The sequence below is a fragment of the Metopolophium dirhodum genome, chromosome 1, assembly GCF_019925205.1.
Source record: "Metopolophium dirhodum isolate CAU chromosome 1, ASM1992520v1, whole genome shotgun sequence".
Taxonomy (NCBI): Eukaryota; Metazoa; Arthropoda; class Insecta; order Hemiptera; family Aphididae; genus Metopolophium; species Metopolophium dirhodum.
Window position 1 is genome coordinate 96,742,064 of NC_083560.1, and position 25,306 is coordinate 96,767,369.

Here is a 25,306-nt window from a genome sequence, read left to right on the forward strand (position 1 = left end):
CAATTACACAATATGGACGGCGAAACAATAACGCAAAATCAACGACGCGTATTACGTTCTGAATACGAACGCGAGAGTACGTTGCGTTTACCCATACACAAAGACTTGTTTAAAAAAGTACACACTTTGTTTCAAGATTCAGTCAGTGCAGAACCAATAAACAACAGTGATACGGTTTCACAGTGTGTTTGTGAAACTTTACACGATAAAAGTTATGTTTTTCGAGAAACTGTAATATTAATTTTTGACGACGGATCACGGTTGGCGTCTAGAGTGTATCAAACAAAAAAAATCGAAACTCGTGATCACGTAGCTGTATTGTTTGACGGTAGATTTTTTCCAATTTTACGAACTCAAGCCATAGAGACATTGTTACCGTTACCAAAATCGATGAAAAATTTGGGAAAAATTGTAAAAAGTATTTATCGAATAATACTCACGCCAATATCGTCGTCCGATGAAACAACGTCAGAGTATAAAACACGATTGTCGTACAACAAAGAAATCGATGAAAATGGAATTTTCTATAACATTGCGTGCGAAACGGAATACAATGTAGATACAGAATACGACATGTTAGTAAAATTGGAAAATGAAATGCTTAAAGAATTTTTAAAATTTTTAAAATATATAAAATGTCCGATAGACAATCAAAATTTAAACGACTTGTTTGCATGTGTTGTGCCAAAAGTTCAGATATGGTCATGCTTTGATCCTATAAAATCTTATAAATGGGCGTACAAGTGGAATGGAGTAAAAGCAAAAATGATGATTCAAAACGATATGGCTTTTGTGTGGCCAGACGCCGACGCTGTTCATACAAAACCATATATCGGTAACGGTTTAAAATTATTAGATTCTATCAATTTTCAAGTAGAATTAATGTCAATGTGTATTGTATTGGTACAAGCGATATGTGTGTCGTTTTTTGATAAATTATACGTCATCGAACCGTCTACGAGTGTAAAATTTTTAGATCATTTGAGACCGTTGTTGACGGACGCATGTGCCGTGCAAAGTCTTGACAATTCTACTTATTTACCAATATGTGTGCAAACATTTTACGATTCACCTAGACCTGACGATTACGATAAGTCTCTTTACGATGGTTTTATATTAACGCAAGACACCATGTTGATTAAATGGAAACAACCCACAATCGATGCAAAATATTTAGGAGCAAGAAAATTTATGGTCGGTAACGGAACAAAATTGATAACTATAATTGTAGATGCCAGTGAACGTGCAGAAGAAAAATGTGAAGTGGATTGTATATATGAACTTTCGCCTAAACTATCAATTTTACGAAAACGTACAGATCAATTATTGTGTAGTACTTATAGAGAATACGAAATTTTTGTCAAAAGTCTAGAACTCATGTGACTATATGAAATGATAAAATGTATTTGTAAAATAAAAGAAAACAATTGTTTGTAAAAAATTATTAGTATTTATTTGAATAGAAAAAAAAACGTTTCGTTTATTATTATTACATTATTTATTATATTTTTTTTTTCAGGTAATGTTTGTCATTTGTAATTTTAGACTATATTATACGCATTACGTTGCATTTTGTTCTGCACAATGATATTATTTTATATTATGTTAAAGATATAAAATTAAACATTGTCAATAAACACTATTAATAATAAAAAAAAAAATATATTATAAAAACGTATGTGTTTTAATTGATTCCAATCAGACTTATATTATAGACTTATCGTAAAAATATAAAAAGTCTTGTTCGGGTACATTTATTATACGGTTATCCAAGATAAGTTCACCAAAATCATTACGCATTATTATCGAACGTTTAGATTTATCCATCACAAACCAATTACGTTTGTCTGATGCAAAAAACTTAGACACTCTAAAATATAATTCGTTAGTGATATTTATATGATATTCAGGTTTCAGATAAGCCGATTGTATAGTAAAATATTTTAACATTATAGCCATTTCAAAATCTGTTAAATTCTCGTTAATTGTTAAAACTATTTTTTCAGTTATGTCAAAATTAAATTTTTCTAATTTTATTATTTCTGTTTCTTTGCCGTTTTCCGCACATTTGTCTACGACCATTATAGACTTGTGAGAATAAGTGTCTCGTGTTCTACACCGAGAAGCGTCCAAACTATATATGTTTATTTTTGCACAAGGCGTAATGGGGTTTAAACTAAATCCAGATTCGTTTGGCGTACAAACAGTCATTACGTCTATACCGAATATATCGCCAACTATAAATTTGTCGGCACGATTGAATACCGATATGGGTTTATTATAGTTTTTAAAAACATTACAATCCATGAAAACGCTCTCGTCAAAAAACGAAGAACACGTCGGTGTGGCGTTAATCATTTTTTTTTATAAAAAAAATACAATTGACAAAAATTTTCGTTTTGTATTGATTACACTATATTATTATTATTATTAATATATGGACGCTGGGGTTTGTGTTCAGAAATAAAAAAAATATTATACATTATTATATAAAAATATATTTTTAAACAATATGTAATATTGTTTACAATATTACGTTACATTATTACAAAATTTTTACATAAAAAGAAATAAAATTAAGTATTATTTCTACGTATTACATTAAATAAAAATGAAAATGCTATTAATAGAAATAAAAAATTTTTACATGCTTGTTTATATTTGTGTCGTGAAAATAAAATAATAAAAATGTATTACCATCAAATAAAAATGCAACATGTTATTAATATAAATATAAAAAAAAAATTATTTAATTATAATACAAAAAAAAATATTTATACAGCCATAATATATTTGGGTTGTGGAAAAAAAAAAATCATTTAAAAAAAGTGTTTGAATACTTCACAACGATTTAAATAAAAGATGTATTTCACCGTACACCATAGATAAAAAATTATTGTTGATATAGTTTTAGTTATGTTTAATACGTAAAAAAAATTAATAAAAATATATATAAAAGTATAAAAACATAGAAAAAATTTGTAAATTAATCGCATCTGTATTTTAATCCCATAAATAAAATAAGACTGTAAAAATGATAAAACATTTACTGGATATTACTGACATTACTACTATATCGAGTGAAATTTATTTTTGTGAATTACTCAATATAAATTATTAAAAAAAAGTATTTAAATGTTTATTAATTAAGTAAAAATTAAAACCTGAATATTCTAAAAACTTTAATGTATAATTATTAGAATAATTTTATCAAAAAAAAACTAATATATTCAATTGACGGTACAGATTACTAAAGATATTTATCTATTATTACGGGTTAGTATTGAAAATGTTCATTAATTAAGGATAAGAACTGAATACACTAAAATCTTAAAGTAGTAAAACTTTGATGTATAATTATTATATTATCAAAAAAAAAAACAAGTATATTCAATTTATTTATCAAAAAAATGAAAACGCAACGTATCAAGATATACTTTTTGATAAAAAGAAAAACCAAATATTTAATTTACTACTAACGAGCGGCAATCACTACGAAACAATTTCGGTGTTAAAATTCTCAATATACAAAACAAGACAAAACATGTAATTAATGTTAAAGATTGTAATATTCTAATATTGATTTTATTGAAATACAAAGTACATAATAATGCAAATAAAACGAGTTGTATGTAAAAGAAAAACAATTAAGAACAATTAAATGTATGTATTAGATCGAGAACGACTTGCGTTAATAGAAATAGATAATATTCAAAAGACAAGAAAAAAAATATAAACAGTAAAAAGATCTACTATACGTTTTTGGGTATTGATATGGGATTAAAATACAATATTATAAAATAAATAAAACTTGTTAGTATATTAATAATAGATTTCATTTGAGTTACTTTCAAAAACTTAATATGTATACAAATATGCGATCTATATTTGAAAAAAGATTGTAAAAAAATTTTATAAACATATATACTAAATATATCATAATATAATTGAAGTCAACAATATTAATGATATTATAATACGTTGCGTTCAAAACATATTATGTTAAATTCAAAAAGGTTTTAAACATATTACATAATATTGATTACAGTCCAGTTTAAAATATTAAAAAACATGAATTAAATAGAACTAAACTATCCATTTTGTATCGATTATGTATTAATACAGTAAACGCGTATAGTGAAACTATATAATATAATATCTTTGCAAAATTGGGGATAATATTAAAATTTTTTACTGTTATTATTATTATTATTATTCATAGTTTTTTTTTTAGAAAATTACAATACGTTAATATATATAATATAAATTTTTCAAAATAAAAAAAATTAGTAAACAAACGTATTAAAGATATGGATGTCGAATAATACTATTATATAATATAAATAAATTATCAAAAACTTGTTTAAAAATTTTTACAATTTAAATTAAACATATTGAAGAATATGGTTTATTGTATGTTATATTTGTTATTATATGTTTAAATGTTTAAAAAATGAATTAAAAAAATATTGAATTAAACCATTTTACCCGATTTCGTACAGTGTTTTACAAAAACTTTAATAAAAATTGAATATGTTTGGACACTGAAACAAAAAAATATGTACATTATAAATCATTGTTTTGCTCAGAATTTAAAATAACACTCACCGATAAATACTTAGTACTTTAGTAGTCTTTTAATTTTTTTGAATTCGCTGTCTTTCATGCACATCATCATCATCATTCTAATCAAATTGTACATTTTCAGTTAATCATTCATTGACAATGTAGATTTATAAAAACAAGACAATGCAAAATAAAATATAAATAAAACACAAACTTTTGCTTTTTTTTTCGAAAAATAAAAACTCAAATATTTACATTTAATTAAGTTTAATGTAAATATTTTAGAAAATATCCATTGTAACAACGCTTGGATGTTCGATTGTATAACTGTGACTTACACTTACTTACTTACAGTATTTATAGTCTATTACTCAACAGATGTTACAATTACAATTTAAAAAAAGTGGTGGTGGTGGTGATAGTTGTTGTTGTATAATATTTACAAACAAACGGTTTATTTCATTTTTGTAACGTTTTATCACATACATATTGATTTAATTCAGTATTAAACGAAAACGTTACATCGGTCTTATTTATTTTCAATACTCGATATAATTGTTCGTCTGCCAAGTCTTCAAAAGACGCTATAATCGGAATATTGTCAAGATTCATTACATATGCCGATCCTTCTTCGTGTTTGTAAATCGATATAATATTTGAATAAATCAACGGAAACGTTATATTGTAATCAATTTGTCGTACTTCGGTTTGACCGTATAAATCGTATTCTATATGTATACTTTTTTTATTTTTTCTTTCAATAGTCAACGTTGGCCGGTTTGGCAGAACGTATTCCAAATCGACGTCTTTGCTTTTATTCACAATATCTATGCGTAAAATTATTTTATTTGTTTCGCTATTCATTACTATGTACTCTGTAACAGTATAATTTCCAAATTCTGCAATTTCATAAGTTTGATACATAAATCCTAAATTTTTGTAATGCATCACGAAAGAATTTGCAGATACGGGTAAATTTCCCACTAAACTTTCGTTTTGTTTGACTTGGGCCGTAGGTGCGTTGGGAACAGACGTTTCGCCAAACAAACCTATTAAGCCGGGCATTGGATATTTAAGTTGTTCCTCGACAGATTCTTTTGTGTGTACAACACGATATTGTACCCAAAATCGAGCTAAATACCGCGTGTTGGCGTTTGATTGACAATAAGCCAAATGCGATGCTTGTGCTCGTACGTTAAATTGTCTGTCTGACGTAAAAAACCGTATATACCGGGAAAACGGCCGAACACGGATGCCAAACGGAGCGTCTGGTTCTATAAATGATTTATTTGTAGTTTTACACCCAAAAAGCCCAATATTGCCCAGAGGTATAGTGGGATGTAGTAATATTTTATTGACAATCGGCCAAACATCTTTTAATGTTTGTTTATCGCGTAATGAATTATCCATGTAATAATAATAAAGAGTTTTTTCAGAAATAGTTTCTAAAAGCGTGCAATACGTTGGAATTGGTGGTTTGTAACTGATCCAAGAACCGTCTATATGCAATCCGGAATCGTTAACTTTATACGTAATCGTAGCTAAAACGTTTTTACGAGCATTTATGTATTGTTTATTTTGAACAGCCGTGTCCAAAGAGTTGAGAAAATAAGATGCTAATAACCACGGTCCGAGTAGTTGTGCCGAATGGTACGAATGACGATTTGTGTTAAAAACGTGCGCTGGGTCCGGTATTATTTTCATTATTATTTCTGATATCTTTTCACGATTAATCGAATCTCTGAGCAATAAATATTGTGCCAAAAACGAGGCCATCAATACAAAACTATATAGATTTTTACCCCAAGGTTGTTTTTCAAATTTTGCTGGACTTTTAACGTCAAAAACCGTTAAAACTCTGCTAATAAAATCATCAACGTACGCTTTTATTGTCGAAACTTCAGACTCGTATTCTGAGATATTTTTTAATTTTTGAGTATGTAAAAATCTCACGGCTTCCAACATGACCGTACATATATTAGATCAATCTTCACTTTTGGTGTTCCAATCTTTATATATTCCAGTGTTTGTCAGAGTCTCGACATTTTGTATTTTATAACCGTTTAAATTTGTTGGTAAACGAGGGTATTGTGGTATATATCGACGGGCTCGGTTCAAATCTAACACGCGATCGATTGTCATGTTTTCTGTAAATTGTTGATTATTATCGAAGATTATTTTATTTAAAGTAAGCGACACGTCTTTGTTTACCGATATTATTGTACTGTTTTCGTAAATTTGTTCCATGTTATTTTTCGAATCAACGTCTATAATTTTTTGTCCGTCATCGGTCGGATGTTTTTCTGCTATCGGATTTACCGTCAAAACGTCATTGTCGATTGATCTTTTAACGTTATTTTTTTCTTCATAATCTTTTGCTTTGACTAGTTTTATATATTATTATTATTTTGTATACATTTTTCGCGATGTATTACATTTCGAGTATTATCCATATCCATATATTTATAATAATTTATATTCTATTCTGCAGTTATGGATTACGTAACACGAAAACGTTTTCGTTAATCAGACTAATCTATATTTGTGATGAAAAATGTAATGTAATGTATTGTTGATTTAACGCTATATTAATAACGAATATTGTACTTTTTTTTTTTTTACATCAAATAATCAAGTTGTTACAGTTTATCAAATGCGATTATTTTTAATAAAACAATAATGATTATTTTATGAGTTTAATTCAAAAAAAAAAAATATTGATTAAGTTTTGAAAAAACCAGGTTGGTATCTAATTATTACCGGATATTTATCAAATTTTGGATCATACGGTTGTCTCAAAGTGCAATTAATGTAGAATAAATAAAGTATGTTCCGAACAGGGTGAGACTCTCAGCGATTTTTATGCTTTTCGATTGACGAAAAAAAAAAAATAAAAAGTCTATAGACATATTATGAGAAGGAGGGGTGAATTGTTGCGCGGGAAAGGAACGGCGCAAGCGCGTACCGACGACTGTCAAAAAAAAAGTGGGGACGACGTCGACCGTCGCGCGCCGGCGGAACCGGTACGCGGCGTACGTACTCTTGTCCCCTGAAAAAAAGACAGTACGTAGGTCTCTTAATTATTAAGGTAATATTACATGAAATGTTAATTGTATATGACAAAGAGAAATATTACATTCGGCATGTCGATATTGAGTATATTAATATTCTGAACGTAACACGTGAAAAAAAATATTTTCAGTTTTTAGAGACAGTACGTAGGTCTCTGAAACCAAATATGATAAATTTAGATTTAATTCTGTACTAAATTTTTACGTATCAATATTTATAATAATAATAATAATAATAATAATATGTACTTAACCAGTGTATAATGAAACTATTAATTAAAAAATATAAAAACAATTTTTTTAACTTTTGGAAGACAGTATGTAGGTCTCTAAACGTGCTAAATTTAGATTTTCAACCTTATTTGTAAAAAAAAAAATATTTTTACATAATATTAATTGTACGCACACAAAGACGTTTTGTAATTCTCTATAATAAAATTATAGATCGAAAAGTATAAAAAAATTTTTTAACTTTTGGAAGACAGTATGTAGGTCTCTAAACGTTCTAAATTTAGATTTTCAACCTAATTTGTAAAAAAAAAAAATATTTTTACATAATATTAATATTGTATACACACACAAAGACGTTTTGTAATTCTCTATAATAAAATTATAGATCGAAAAGTATAACAAAATTTTTTAACTTTTGAGAGACAGTATGTAGGTCTCTGAATCTGTTAAATTTAGGTTTTAAAGACAGATATTTTTAACATGTTATTCATCCGGACAAAACACAAAAATACACAATCGCCGAAGCGTAAAGCATTGTTTAAATTGTCGTAAACATATATTCCTTATGTAAATATTTTTAATAATATGTTTTTTTTTTGTTACAATATTATTATTTTATTTTTTGTCACAACAGAATCAACACGCACGACAATACTATCCACTATTATCGTACAAGGAGAGACAACAACGACGACGACACTGACGACACACTTTTTTTTAAATAATAAAAAATTAAATAATTATAACAAATACAATTTTATTAAATTATATTATAATAATATAGTCTTTCAATATATGAATTATTTTTTTTTTGTTTAAATGTTTGTATTTTAAAAAAAAAAAATATCTTATAAACGTCTAAATAAAGCTATATCGTCAATAACATATTATATTATAAATTATACATTATACATGTTATACTTTTTTACACACACACACACAATAATAATATAATCAGTAGAGCATATTTTTAATATTTTGATAAACGTAAAAGTTTATAATGTAAAAGTATAAAATATAATTATAAATAAAGTTTATATTTATTGAAATTTTCATTGAGTAAATAATTAATATTACTATTTTTCGTCTTCAGACTCATCAGAATAGTCTTCGTTGTTGGTATTTTCGATAAAACTGTCTGCATCACTATTGTACGTACAATCATTATTAATGTTTTTGTCTTCGTAATCGTTTGAATTCTTAGTCGGTATTGTAAACTCAGCACTTTTTATTAACAAACCTGAAATGGGTTCTGCAATAGTTGCCAATTTTGGTACGTCTAAAATAATATCATTGTCATCGTCGTCACACGTTAAACTCGTTTTATGTTTTTTCACAATTTTGTTCACATGACTTTTAATCATAGATCTATAGACAAAAGAACTATAATTTCGTAACGTCAAATCTTTTGTAACCATGGAATTCGGCATTTTTATTTGTCTGTAAACAACGTCTGCGGGTTTTATTGTTGGTGTTTTTAACATCCATCGTTTCAATATTGTCGAAATTGTATCGATTGCGTCTCTTTGATTACACGTATCGTCCTCGTCAAACCAAGATAAATCTATAAAATCGTATAACCGTGTATACATTCTATTTTGAAAAAATGTATAAAATTTCCAATTGGCTCTTTCCGAGTCAGAACCCATGTTTCGAGTCAAATGTGTATTGCGACATCGGACTATGTTGCTATCGATAACGGTCAAGATATCTAAACGGCAGCGAAAAAATTTATAAAAATTTGTGTCTTTTAGATTATCAAAAACGTCATCGAAAGAATCGAAAAATTCAACATGTTTTTTATTCTGAAGATTTGGAGTTGTATTTCCAAATTGTTTTACGTACGCGTCCATGAGTTTCCACAACAAATGCCATTCTAAAACGTTCAACGGTGATCTATCCATCACGGTTACATTTGTACTTTTAAGTACATCTAACATACCGGCGCATACGTATCCCATTGTTGACGGTGCGTAAGTTGTACTGTTTACAATGTTTCTAAATTTTTGAACTTTTAACACTGGGCCGTTTGTAATCGCTTGTAATATTGATGATTTTTTACAACAAGAAGTTCCGTCTAAACACAATACGTTTGTTTTAGAGTTTTTTATAGTTTTATCCAATATAGTTTCGATCCGATTTAAAATTGTTTTATAAGATTCGTTTGACGACGACGACGACGACGACGACATAATATTAGTAGGTTCACACATTTTACGTATATAATTACGATTATATAATATAGAAAACTATTTCGACGGATTTTTTTTTCAAATACACTTATAAGTAATATAAAATGGAATATACTTCCGTAGATCACAAGAATGCAGAAAAATACGCGGAATATAATTTTAAAGTAAGAATGTTGGAACGTTTGTTAAAAAAAGCTCCTCACTTGGCCAGCTATTTAGAATACACTGTGCGTGACGCGACTTCTGCAGATTTTTATATACCAATTTCACTGAAAAACAAATGTAAAATTATTGACATTAAAATATCGAAACGATTATGCGAAAAATTATCATGCAATAAGACTCGTGAAAAAGACATGTGCACACCCGATCATATAGCTTCTTATTACCGAGTCGGCGACGATAAATGGGACGTACAATGTCAGCCCGCGTGTTTTAACATGACGGATAAACCTACGTATGAAAAAAATGGAGAAGCTCGAACCGTCACACCTTGGTTGAACTATGCGTTTGGGGAATGTCGTGTGGTACCCCAAGAGACTGTAAATTTTTTAGAAAAACCATTTTATCGAAGCGATGTTCAATACGAAAAACGTGTAAACGACATGCCGACCGGTTATTCTAGAATAAAAGACACTTCTGACCCATACGGTTGCGGTTTCACGTACGTAAATAACGAAACTTATTGTAATTATTACGATACCGTTATGATCAAAGAAGAAGGTAAACAATACGGGCCGTGTTCGTACACGGGGACAGAACACGTTTTGGACGTGGTTGTTGGAATGAATCTCATCAATACTGTAAAATCAACAGTACGTAGTTACGTAATTAACCAATCTAAAGAACCTTTCGCTTTGCCTACAGATCTAGTAAAATTGCCCGAAAAACTCGATCCGTTATTAACGGTCAAAGGTTGGCGGTCGGATGTCAACACAAATTTTAAATTACCACAGTTAATGAATGTTCCGTACGAAAAACCTATTAAATCAACACGTTCCAAACGCAATGTCGAAAAAAAATCATCTACACAAATAATTGACAACAACACCGACGACGACGACGACGACTACGACGACAACAACAGGAACGACGTAGAAAACAACGAACCTATAATGACTACATCTGAAAAAGTTGAAAAAACTATACAAGTTACAATAGAATCTTTGATACAAATGGTTAAATCGCCAGAGCTTTGGGAAAGTCTTGCAATAAATCTGGCGTTCGAAACGACTTTGTCTGAACTCAGAAAATTTTGTGTAAAAACCATTGAAACGCTTCAACCGGTGCTGACAAAAAATATGATAACATTGATGGAAAAATCTTTTTCACGACCAGTAATCACGGCTGTGGTGCGAAGTATGGCTAAAACTATGGTAACCAGAGTAGTGTTAAAAATCGCCGCAAAATCTGCATTAATGTTGGCCAAAGTTACTTTGTACGCGACCAACCCTATAAGTTGGATTTTACTCGTAGCTATGGCATTAGATTTTGCTTTTGGTTGGTGGGATCCTTATGGATATCAAAGCATAAACCCAGTCGATTTTCCGATGGCTTTTATGCGTAGCGGTGAAATTGAGCAACGGCAACGTTTTAACATGGCAACGGTTGATTACAATTTTCAACATCTTGTTGATTTGCTACTGGATTCTGATGACATTTTGGAATTTACTATTTTAGCATTTTTTGAACGTGCGGTGTACATAAATAGTTTATCGACAAATAGTGACGGTGTTTTTATAGATAAATCTGAAGTATATGATCTCTCTCAAGGTATGGATATAGATTTGAATGAGATGGCTACGAACGCGAGTTTACGTGAACTTGTAAAAAGATCTACTTTTGACAAAAAAGACTATGACGCGTTTAATAAAAAATTTCTAGACAGAGTGTCCATTACGGGTAGCTGTACCGACTACGCGACTTTGATGGCTATAGGTGTGTTGGTTTTTGCTTTTTCAGGTGTATACTTGTTGGCTTTTTTATTCTTAATAGTTTTGTTGATTTTGTTGGGTATAAATAGACATTTAATTAATGACGATACTGTTATAAAACTACGAGATTTATTTATATCGCAATCAGTGACCGCATGACCGCCTTGGCTCGTACACGTGACAATTTTTTTTTTTTACAACAATATACAGTTTAGTGCATATTCAATTGTTTTGGAAAATGGAAAATTCCGAAGTTTATAAAAAAATTGTCGATAAGTTAAATATCAACGATGTCCCTAAACCCGAACCGTTAATACCAAAATGCTCGCCGACATATACGATATTAGACTTGGAAACCGGAGAACGTTACAAAATACCGTATGGTTTAAAAATCAAACATGAGTACTCGATGTCGAAAACTACTCCGGAAAAAGACATTGAAGACATACGATTCGAAAGACAATTATACGCACGTAGTAATCTCAATAAAGAACAAAGTGTTGTTTTCGATTACGTGATATCTCAATCCAAAGACATTGTAATTTTGCAAGCAGGCCCGGGTACTGGTAAAACTTTTACAATGTTGACGTTGGCTAATCATTTATCGTTAGTCACTGGAATCGTCCCAAATGTCGTAATTTACAAACGTGATTTATTACATACTTATAGATTTTCTGCTAACGGTTCTACTACGGCGTCGTTTATAATGCGTTTATTGAAAATAAAATATTTCACATATCAAACGCTTGAAATGCAACTCAGTAGTTGCATGAGTGTTGAACATTTTATAAACGCTATTGTCAGTCTTTTGAAGATTATTGATCTGAACATACTTTCCGAAGACTTTGTCAACCCGTTATTGATTTTAGACGAATATACCGTAATACCGAAACCTTTTTTGTTTTTAATAATGATGACATTACGTAAATACAATATTGGAGCGGTGATATGTGGTGATCGTTATCAATTACAAAATATACACAACTCTAGTCACGCTGGTCAATGTTCTGCATTCAACATCGTTTCGGCTTTTTCCGCTAAAATATTTCATTTGTCTCGTAACGAACGTTGTACCGATCAATCGTACAATGAAAAAGTAAATTTTATCGGAACTTTATCGTCGGAAAACATTTTAGACGACTGGGGTTACGCATTGATAAGTGCCATGTTTTATGAAAATATGACACAGAGTGTAAACACAGACGACACGATATTGTCAATGTACCACAAATATCTGACAGACAAAGTTCACGCTCTTGTACACGAACACCAAATACCCACGTCCGAATGGGTTATAGAAAAAAAACCAAGTGTAGATCACGAGAAGATATTCGGAAAACGTTTCTGCAATTCTGGTATGTATTTACCAAACCCGACGTTTAGATATCATCAAGCCGTAGAACTTATTAATTCGGAAGGCGGCTCATCGTCGTCAATCAAACCTCTGAAATTGTTAAAATTTTCCAAACAATGGTGTCCCGGTAAATATCTTCCATTTTTACCACTCGTCGTGGGTAATATATATTTTTTGAATCAAATGACTGAACGTTCTCTATGCATTTTGGAAAAAATAGAATTTCGTAGCGATGAGCCGGATACCGCGCAAACTTTGGTTGTACGTTTGAACAAGACAAAAAAATTAATAAAAATTCAACGCGGAAAATGTTCAAACGTTGTGTTTGAAAAACATTTAAGTTACATGTTAAATGACGGAAACGATACACAAAAAAATATAATAGATCGTGGTGACCTGTTTAATTTTCCTATATACCCTGCGTTTACTATGTCAATTTATATGAGTCAAGGGAGAACTATATCTAATAAAGTTTCTTTTTTACTACACGAATCGACGTTTCAAAGTCTGTACGTTGCAGTTTCTAGAGTAACGTCTGCAAAAAATATCAATTGTGTCGAAATTCCAAATCAATTGAAACATTTGGTGTCGGTATTGTTAAATTTTAACGTTACTGATCTGAAACCAATAACATTGGACGAAATACGCGAAAAATTGCTCTACGGTAATTATTTATATTACGACGTTCCGGTAGGAGCAAATGACATAATATTTGCAGCCATAAATTCTAATTCTAAAGATACTTTTGAAGAAAGATGTAAAGCTCGTGAACATTTGCAATTTTTAGTTTACAATCAACGTGTGCCGACACGGGTTTTGTCACGCGATCAGAAACAAAAAAAAAAAAAACTCACATACAGTACTACAATGCCGGTGTTGTTACGCATGAAAAATACAATAATGAGTTTAGCCAGTCTACCGCTCGTTGAAAGTCGTGCTTGGATTCACGAATGTCTAAAAGAATCTCGTATGCAAGATGCATTATGCGCTAATAAAAATGATATATTCGTACAAGACAGAGATCTGATACGATTCGAAATTGTTAACAGGGTTTGTGATTTGACAAAATTTAATACGTATGCCGCCAATGAAAATACAAAACATTTTTTAAAAACAATCGCTGAAGAACAAACGTTTGAACAAATCACTAAAAAATATCCGGAATGCGAATTTGTAGAAATAACTGCGGAAAACGGTATGAAACAATATGTCAACGCTTTTGTCTACGCGTTAACGGTCAAGTTTGACGATTGTGACATATATTCTAAATTAAAACGGCGACTGAACGATATAAAAATCAAAAAATCAAAAGAGGGGAAAATAACAACAGCCGTGACGAATAATTTGACACCATCAGAAAGTGTTAAAAGAGATTTGAAATTTGCAATACCTAACCAGTTCGAAAGACACGGCACTAGTCAACAGTTGAGTATAGAGCCTTTTATCAAGAAATTAAAAACCGATTGAAAAAAAAAATAAACTGTTTACGTTATTTTTATTTATAAAATTATATTCTATATATAGTTTTTTTCTAGTTTGTATAATAATTATTAACAATGCGTTTTTCTACATTTATTTACGCATTTTTTTTAATTTTTCCGTCGATCTATACGACTAAACGAAATTATATAGAAAATAATCTATCTGCAAATATGAAACGTTTCAATAAATTAATCCAAACAATGACAAACGATATGGAAATCGTATCGGATACCAAATCAAATATGTTCACTACTTGTGAAACGTGTAAATGTCTAATGAATTCGGTGCAATGCCATAAGATTTTCAAACCTTTTGATCGTACAATTTTATTCAACGTGACGGACATTGATATTGAAATAATATCGTTTAGAGGAGAACGGTTGATGAGACATAAAACTTTGTTAAACACAAACAACAGAGTTAGATCATTCAAACTCACATACAGCGAGTGTTTAAAATACTTGCCCGAAGCGTTATTCAAACACGAATATAATTTAGAACATATAAATATTTCGCACAATTGTATCAAGCACGTAAATACATTAATGTTTGTTCACCAATTTAAATTGAAAACGTTGGATTTATCATACAACCCATTGTTGGTGTTGAAAAGTTTACCATTATTCGACGTATCATCGATGAAAAATTTAATAACGTTAAATTTAATGATGACAAACGTTTTCAGAGAAACTGTTCAATTGGGAACGTTGAAAACGTTGTCAGAAATAAAACCATGGTTTTTGTTATGTATAACATACGAAGACTTCAATGATACTCGAGCGATAAGTTATGTTTGTGATTGCCAACAAAATGTTTACTATTTAAATTTGTTTTTAAAAAAAAACATTTCATGTGGACACGTAATGTTTTTGAATAAAAATAATACACTATCTGCTGAATGTTCATCGACAAATATGCAAAACAAATCTGATGAATTAGTTGTCCAAGAAATAACTTGTTTGGACGATTTGTTATTTCCACCAAACGCGTTGAATGAAAATCGTATAAAACAATTGGTTAGACTCGACGAAGAATATAATATAAAAAATACATATTCTGATGAAGATTTTGAATTTTTTCCAATGACGTTTCAAAATTATTATTTGTATTTAATATGGACCTTGGTAATGTTTTGTATAATTATGACAGTGTTTTTGTTCATTTCGTGTATAGCGCTGATTTGGATTATATATTTTCTCATAAATTTACAACTTCAAAAAGACAACCACGACACGTCTTATGGTCGTTGGACAGCAGACGGTGTAGATGAAATAAAAAACAATAACAATCGAAATGTTTTACACAACGAATTCATTTGTTATAATGATGATGCAGTTGACGTGATCGTAAATAATAGAGATTACAAAAATAAATCAATAGATTATGAAGAAAATCTCTACACGGAAATATTTGAAAACAGTTTGTAATTAGATTATATATATATATATATATATATATATAGATAATAATACTATTTTTAAATTTTTTTTACGTACGTTGTATTTTCATTTTCAATGTTTACAGTGGTTATAGTTTTAATTGTATTTTTAATAATTATTTTACGAATCGTATTGAAAACATATAATCATCAAAATGAAAATAATATATTCGAAGTTGTTTACGCTGATAATGTCAGAACTGTTACAATGTAACAGGACTAAAACCTATGAATTTTAACATTGAAATTGTATTGTATTGAAAATTGTATTTTTTTTTACAACAGTCAAATTTATATAATATGTTTAATATTTTTTTTGTCCATAATCATCATTGTAAATCAACAATAACGATTGCATATTTTTTTAATAAAAAAAATTATTATTTGTATCTGAATGTGTTATGTATTTTTTTTTCAATATAGTTATTATAATACAAATTTACAAGTTTTATAAAAAAAAAAAATTAAAAACAATGTCTTCCTTTTGTAAATTAAATGAAAAAAGTTCAAAATTAACGGATGATTTCTTTAAAATTAACAATGTGACTGTAAAAATAGTTTCAAAAAATGATAATAACTCGTCAAAAAAAATAAAAACTTTAATTCTAAACCAAGAAAAAGGTATAAATACTCGCGAGTTTACCGGTTACATAAATGTACCAAAATCTTCTAAATATAAATCTATAATGTCTATGGTTTATTTATGTTCTAACGACAAGATTAGATTTACTAATAGAATCTTAAATTATCGTAATCATTTTTGTTTATACACCTCCGATTCTGAAAACACAGTGGTAATCGTACGCAGCGAAACTACTTCAAAATTAGCCAACAGTAAAGTACATTGTACATACGAGGTTTTACGATTGATTGATCGGTCGGTCAACACTTGTTGTTCCGACAAATGGATCGTATCTTTTGATAAGTGCGAAAATTTTACAGAATGTCCCGAATCCTTTATACCTTATACAATGTGTTGTTCTGGAGAATGGTGGTATTACGATCACGGTATCATTTTAAACGGGACCCACGGTAAATATTCATGTCTTGCGTATTATGAATTACATCCAGACTTGCAGCCACAGACGTCGTTTACTAGACCCACAACATTGTTTGCAAATCATCGTGAACACGACGAAACTAGCTCTGTAGTACATCCACCAATACTTTCAATTCCTAACTCTTTTAGACAAATGGCCGACGTAGACAATGAAGAAAATATATTTTGTAAACAACAAATGTGTGAACAAAATTTAAAAGACGTAAACCATTGTAATCTCAATGAAAATTACATATCGTCGTCAGATAAAGGTTGTAAAAATTTAGGAAAATCTATTGGTAAATCTGTAAGATTTGAAGAATCACAAACCAAGACAAATATAAAACAAAATATGGTTCCTAATTTATCAGATTTTATAACGTCTTACAAAATTGACTCACCCGAAACAAAAAAACAAAATTCTGATGAAAATCAATTTATAAAATTACCACAGTTAAACGTTCCGAATTTTCCACAATACGAAACTATAAAAGTGTCTAATTTTAACCAATGCACCGATTCACGTGAGCCATATTCACGATCGTCTACTACAGATGTACGATTTTTAAACAAAGAATTAACAATAGAAACTTTGATACCGTCCGAATGGTGGTTTGTAGAAAGACATGAAGAGTTAAATAAAGGAAACATACGATATTTTTTACCCAAATAAAAGAAAATATATTTTTTTACTTTACCAATACTCGTACTTTGTTGTATACACTATATCGAATACATTATTTCATAAATCTTAAGTTTTAACATAGAAATTAGAAATTTTTAAACCATAATGATTATTGTATTAAATTGTAAATTATTTATGTTTTATCCTTGTGTAACAAAGGATTGCAACTTTTAGCATAAAAATATATTATAATATTACCAACAAAAAAAAACAATGAATATTATATAATATTATCATATTAAATTTTATTAAATAAAATAATAAAAATTATTGCCCGTTAAATAACTAAAAACTAAAATACAAATACTATAATCTAATAGTAAATAAAATACAATAGAGTTAAACGTATTGTAAATTATTTATAACTTTTTGTGTAACAAAGGATTGCAACTTTCAACTTAAACATATTATATCATAATATTACCAAAAAAAAAAAAATATTGAATAAAATAATAAAAATTATTGCCCGTTAAATGACGAAAAATTAAAATACAATTTTTTTTTTTTAAACAATTTTACAATTCTGTTGTTTTTATAAGCGTTATTGGATTTTCCGTAGTAATCGATGTGATGTCATCGTCAACTGTATATAAAGTTGATGAATATGTTGTAGGACGTAGAGCTTCGTAGGTATTAGGTCCATCGATTTCAATGTCGGGTCCGGGCGTGTAATTCATTTCCGTGATATTTCTGTAAAAGTTATCTGCAAAATATTTTCCTATAAAAAAAAAAGCAATCAATGTACTTATAATTGTTAACAAAATAATAATAAATTCGAGAAAACATATCAAAACAGATTGTTCTAGATTTGTCGCAGAAGATGTCGCAACGACGTCGGTTTTTTCTGTTGATGTTATATTTGTTTTTGGTAAAAAAGAACGAAATTGTGTAGGTGTATCCGAATAGTTGTTGTCTAAATCTAAATTACGATTATTTTCTTTCCACGTTTCATTTATTGTTGGCGAAACAAATATATTTAAATTATTTGATTTATCGTCTATGGCTGTAAGAAATTGAAGATTTAAATTTTTCTCAACTTGTGGATTCATATCCGAATTATTTTCATTGTAAACACGATCAAAAACACTTTCCGATTCGGTTTTATTTTCCGTGTACGACACGTTTGTGATCGTTTCTATTTCTTCTTTTTTAAATTGATCGTGTAAAAGTGTCTTTTGAACAGTATTGTTATGTATTGATGTAATTGTATCAGATTGTGTAGTCGTATTTAAATGTATTTGTTGTTCAAAACTACGATTATCCAAATCGGTACCATTCACGGTACCGCCGAACGATTCGTTTACATAAATAACTGGACTAATCTGTGTAGTTGAATTAAACTTGTAATCAGAAACGTTTATAGTTGATAATTTGTCATTTTTTGATGTATTATTGCAGTTTAAAATTGATAATTGCTTTACAGTTGTATTTGTATCTTCACAAACAAAATTCTTAAATTCAGTGGTTAAATTCAAAAATAAAGATTTACTTGGTAAATATGGAGTTGCAATAACTAACGTGTCGAACAATATCTGATGCATAGTTTTTGTTTTGAAATTATTGATTCTTGTTTCTACCACCACGTCATTAGTGTCGTTGAAATTTTTTTTTTGTAATAAGTTGTAACAAAAAATATTATCAAATTGTTCACGATTTCTTATAATATAAGAATATATTGTCGTTGTACAAAAAAATTGTACGTTTTTTGATGTATAATAAGAAAACATATTTGAATCACACATTGTACAATTATTTTTTGACGTAACGATAAAATGTTTAGATGTATATAATACCAAAGAGCTTCGATTGATCATGGATTGTATAATTGGTTCATCGTTAAAAGAATAAGATTCAAATACATCTAAATATTTATCAATAACTAATGTATTTTGTATATCTAAAACTTTTAAATTATCTAAATCTGATAATGACGACAAAGATGCCGATTGTAAAAACTGTGGTTGTAATCGCAAAATAAATGTTTTGTCAAAAAATAAATCCATATTATTTGAAAGATTTAAAAATTGTAATTTCTTTAAAAATTTAAATGTATCCATTTCTATAAAACTAATTTTATTATTAGATAAATCAATTGTTTCAATTGATTTTTCGCATTGGAAAGTACAGCGATTTACAATTTCCAAAAAACTGTATGTTATCGTTAACGATTGAACACGATCGCCGGTGTTTAATAAATTTTCAGTTAATTCTCGTTGTGTAAAATTTATGTATATAATTTTAAACCGTTCAAAATTATACATTGTCGATGTATTAAAAACATTTACGGAATTTTCACATATCAACACGTCTTGACTAGGAACACAACTCGTTGAAACGTCGTAAGAATTTCGCTCATTATTTTGAAAATAAATTTGTTTTTTTAAACAATTTTCCGTACAGTTTGAAACAAAGCAATCAATACGCAAACTTGATACGTATAAAATAAAAATTACACGATATAACACAATGTTGGTAGTCATTATTTTGAACGATAAAGAAAAAATCGACTAGTTAAATATAATAAAAGATATTATATAAAATGTATACGTTAATATCTGATAGAAAATATTATCTTATATAGTCAATCGGTGTAACAAAAACAAATTAGCAAAAGGTAACGCCCTATTACCACCGGTTTGTTATTTTATACAAAATTGATTTTGAATAGAATTGAGATAGTAGAAGGGGTTAAAATTAGAATATAAAGTCCACGATTTTGACAATACACAAACAGTTTCGACAAAACAACTATCGTAAGGCCGCCGATTATTTATGTGAGTTCTTTTTACATTATGACTGCAAAAAATCCGCGAACATTCAACGAACAAACACGCTCGAAATTATGGGACGTTTACGATAATTTTCAAGACGTATTAAATTTTCAACCTTCTATACGTTGTGACAAAATATCCACCGAAGAAATGCCAAACGAAACTTGTGTCTCTAAATCAATAGACGACAAACGATTGACGTTGCAAAAATTACAAAGAAAAATCATAGATTCTGTAGATTTTTGCCGGGACCGGACAAAACAGATTGAAATCGAAGAAGAATTCGACATAAAAGTCACCAACGAAGTGTTTTCGGAATTGTTTAGTATACAAAAACAAGATAAAATGAATTCGTCCAGTGCTCGCGTTATAAAAGTACAAGATTTTAAGTCTGTTCTTTTCGTACACAGTAGTGTTCAAAAAACAAAAAATGGTATTTTTCGTTTAACACCGCCAATGTTTACTATAAAAGTACCTAGATGTTTACCAAATACTGTTCAAAATTTAAACACCGGGTACATAATAGAAATACCTCAAAAAATTGAATCTCGACAAATTTTGGATGGTAAAATCATAAAAAAAACCAATACTGCTGAACTCCAAGAACAATTTATAATAATTCCACAAATATCTTGCTTAGATCCGACAATTGTACCATCTTTGCAAGCACGTGACGCCGACGACACGGGTCAGTTTACTGTCAACATATACAACAGGTTGGGTAATGAATGTACTATATATGTACGATTACACGCTTTTACAGTTGTTAGAATGCCTACGGAATGTGTGAGGTTTGTAAACGGCGATTCGACAGATATTACGGCGTTCAAAACAAAAGACACCAAGGAAAATCGTTTTGTCTACAATCTTCAAACACGTCTGCTATTCAGTGAAGCAGAAATAATGAAACGTTGTTTACGTTTAAAATGTTACGATCCTACAAAGTCGGGTCACAATAATTTATTAGACAAACAATTGATTATTGACAATGTGACAGTATTTTTTTCAAGTCGCAAACGCGAATGGACAGATCCTAAACTTTTTACAATATCTGGACTATTCCGACCATTTGGTCGATCAATATTACCACGAGTGTCGAAAAATTCTGAATTTGGCATCAACACACATTGTTGCGCATTTATAAAAAATCGTTCAGTTTTATTCACGGTTAGCGGTACGTTACAACCTTTTCACTTGTGTATGAACGGTGCATTGTTTGATATACTGAAATACAAAGAACTGAAAAAAGCAGCCGGAGTTTTGGCCCGTGATGCCAAAACAATGCGTACGAAAGCGAGAATAATAAAACAAACATTTGATGAACGAGAATACGACAAGAAACTTTTGATGAATTTGGTAGATTATGAATATCAATTACACGTAGATGAACGGTTCAAAGATATCTATAATAAAGCAGAAGATCACGAATTTTTATTCAACAGCACGAGTGACACTGTTAAAAGAGCAATATCGTCTAGAATGTTTAACAATTTTAAATTTTTAGCTTCTGTTTTTTGTACAAATAATTTAAAACGTAAAAACATTGACGGTTCCGACAACTATGAAGAATCCAAGAGAAATAAAAAAAAATAATATTTGTATTACAATATACAAATATGTACTAAAATGATTGTCTTGTTATTTAATATTTGTATATTTGTATCCGTATAGACTGTTTACTAAAATAATTTAATAATATCTAAATAAAATTATTCAAGTATTTTTTTTTTATTTTATTTTGTCAATATATTATTTACAATATTATTATGTTTATAAAACAAATAAAAACAAATGTCATCAATTGAAAAAAGTTTTTACGCCAAGTACACGTAGTTTTTATACTCTAAGACACTCTACAAATATTATTGTAGAAAAAAAAGATTAAACATAGAAATATGTTATATAGTTGTATAATTTTTACAAATGTTGATTTCTTTTAAATGATTTTATAATGTTTGAAATCTTATTAATAATTTACACGTTAATAATTTCAATATTTATAATAATTTATGTTTATCATTTAACGACTACAGACAATAGGATCGACGACAATTTGTCAGAAACAAATATATCAAATACTTTAAAAAAAACACGACAAATTATTTATCCTGACAACATAAGTACAAAAAATACTCTATGGTCAATCGAAGAAGAAAACAATGTACAATATGACGTAAAACGAAATACTCGATCGGTTTTACCATCAGCTATTGATGAGCCTATCGATGATACGTTTGACGTATTAATACATTATAATTGTGAACATTTTGAAAATTTACCTAAACAATTGACAGCTTTTGTAGATCGTGTTGATTTTATAAGCATAAACGCTTTGAAAAAAACAAATAAACGTTTTGAAGAACAACAAATATGTCAGAAATTAATAGAATTCCATGCAGGTAAAGATTTTTTAGCCGTAAATCGAACAAAATTTCTAACGTCTACACAAATTAGTACTTATTTAAAAACCACTACGTTTATACCTAGATCACCTGTAAACGATTATGAACGGTATTCCACGTCACCGCTGTATATGACTGAAAAAGAATATCACGTAGTCGTAGGTCAAGATTTTGATTTCTATAACGACGCTCGTATGACCATTTGTAAATTAGAAAGATTAGTTGACTCAAAATTGTTCTATTATATAAATTTTGTACAGGAGTTTAAAAAAGATTTTAACAACACGTCATCTTATTTGCAAATAATAAAAGCCTTGAACACAATACGTGAACGTTATTTTGATTTACCTTTTATTCTATCCGGTACGTTTAACGTGTGCAATCATTATGTATTATTATGCAAATATTTAGATATAGAAAAATTTCATATTTGTGACTTTAAAACTATGCCGACCGTGGTGACTTTTAGCAATGAAACCGTACCGTCTAACGGTATAGTTGTGTCTAAAGAATTATATAACCGTGTTGAATATCGAACAGAATTTAACGACGCTTGTTTTGAACAAAAAGGATCGTTTGTAATTCATTTGAAAATGTATATAAATCATAAATATCCAGGTACGTTTAAAAATAAAGACTGGTCATTACGTTTAATAATGAATCGAGTAGTAGCTGCGCCTGTCGATTTAGATAACTTACTTTTAGAAAATGTTTCACAAATATCAACTGATCAAATGATGGTACGTATGTTATCAGAGTTTGACGATAATGACCAATTTGTACCAACAGCACCGACAATCGAATCTTTATCCGACGTTGAGAATGATACACTTGTAACACAATCTATTGCAGTCTCGCCGCCACCATATTCAGAATTGTTTCGTAAAAAATATAATTCTGTAAAAAAAAAATTAACGGCTTAAACTATTCAAAAATGAAAATTGATTATGTTGTAAAACAAAAAAAAAAAATTTAAATATTTTTTTTACAATTTAACCGACCAAAGTATATAATATTCTATTGTATTATTTTTTTTTTTATTTAAAATGAACAATTATTATAATCTACACAAGTATTTGTTTATATATTAATTTACAAAAAAAAAATAATTTAAAAATACTATAATATTACGTTATTTTTATTACAATTATTATTATTATTATTATTTTTTATTTCTACAAATCTACAAACAGTTTATATTGATAGGATATTATTATTTTATTATATAATATATTATAATAAACATTTATACTATAAAAGTAATTTTACTATTTCAATTATATTTTTACCATTTTACACTATTATTTTAATGATATTTTCTAAATTGAAATTGTTTTTGTCGTTGTGATTTTTCTTTTTGTAATTTTGGAGGCGTCATGATTTGTTGTTGGCCCAAAGATTGTGTTTGAACTGGTGCTGGTGGTTCTATCAAAAACGATGTCCCCAATAGTAATTCTGGTTGACGCTGTTGCTTTTCCGACACGTCCTTGTAATCGTCGTCATTGTCAGTGTTTGGTGAAATATAATTATTTTGATAAACATTCGACGCATGTAGATTTTCAAAGTTTGTCATAGTATTTGCATATTTTTCCAAAACGTTTAATTGTAATTCATATAAAGATTTAATCTTATCACGTACTTTTGAAATTTCAGACACGATTGGCGCTATTGCTGAAGTTTGTACTATAGACGGCGTTTTTGGCCAAAATAATCCTCGATTCACGTAAATCTCTTGATTTCTCAGACTTGGTAATACGGTCGACACAATCCAATTGCGAAAAGTAATTGAACGTTCCGAGTTTACGAACGTCAATAAATCATATAATCCGCTTTCCGAAATTAAAATAGTTAAATCTGTCCAATGTAAAAATTTATTCATAAAATCAGCACGTTGTTTAGAGATGTGATCAGGATGTTTGTTTTTCTGTGATGAAATTATTACGGTAGAGATTATATTGGCAAATTTAATACGTTGATAATTGTGTAAGTTATTCAACAGAGAATAATTTATAGTGCCCAATAAATTTTTTAACAAGTCCACACCGTCAAACCAAAAACACGTATCCAGACCGTTATGAGAAACGTGTGAAAAAATCCAACAGTTGTACACGTCGAATTTTTTAAAATTATTATTTTTAATC

The 25,306-nt window shown here is 29.0% G+C and overlaps 1 protein-coding gene across 1 annotated transcript; it reads left to right on the forward strand.

The window, feature by feature from the left end:
- Nucleotides 1-10,164: 10,164 nt before the first annotated feature.
- LOC132947407 (uncharacterized) lies at nt 10,165-12,153 on the forward strand. The gene has a single exon (XM_061017686.1). The coding sequence runs from the start codon at nt 10,165-10,167 to the stop codon at nt 12,151-12,153; it is 1,989 nt and encodes a 662-aa protein (XP_060873669.1).
- The last annotated feature ends 13,153 nt before the right edge of the window (nt 12,154-25,306 follow it).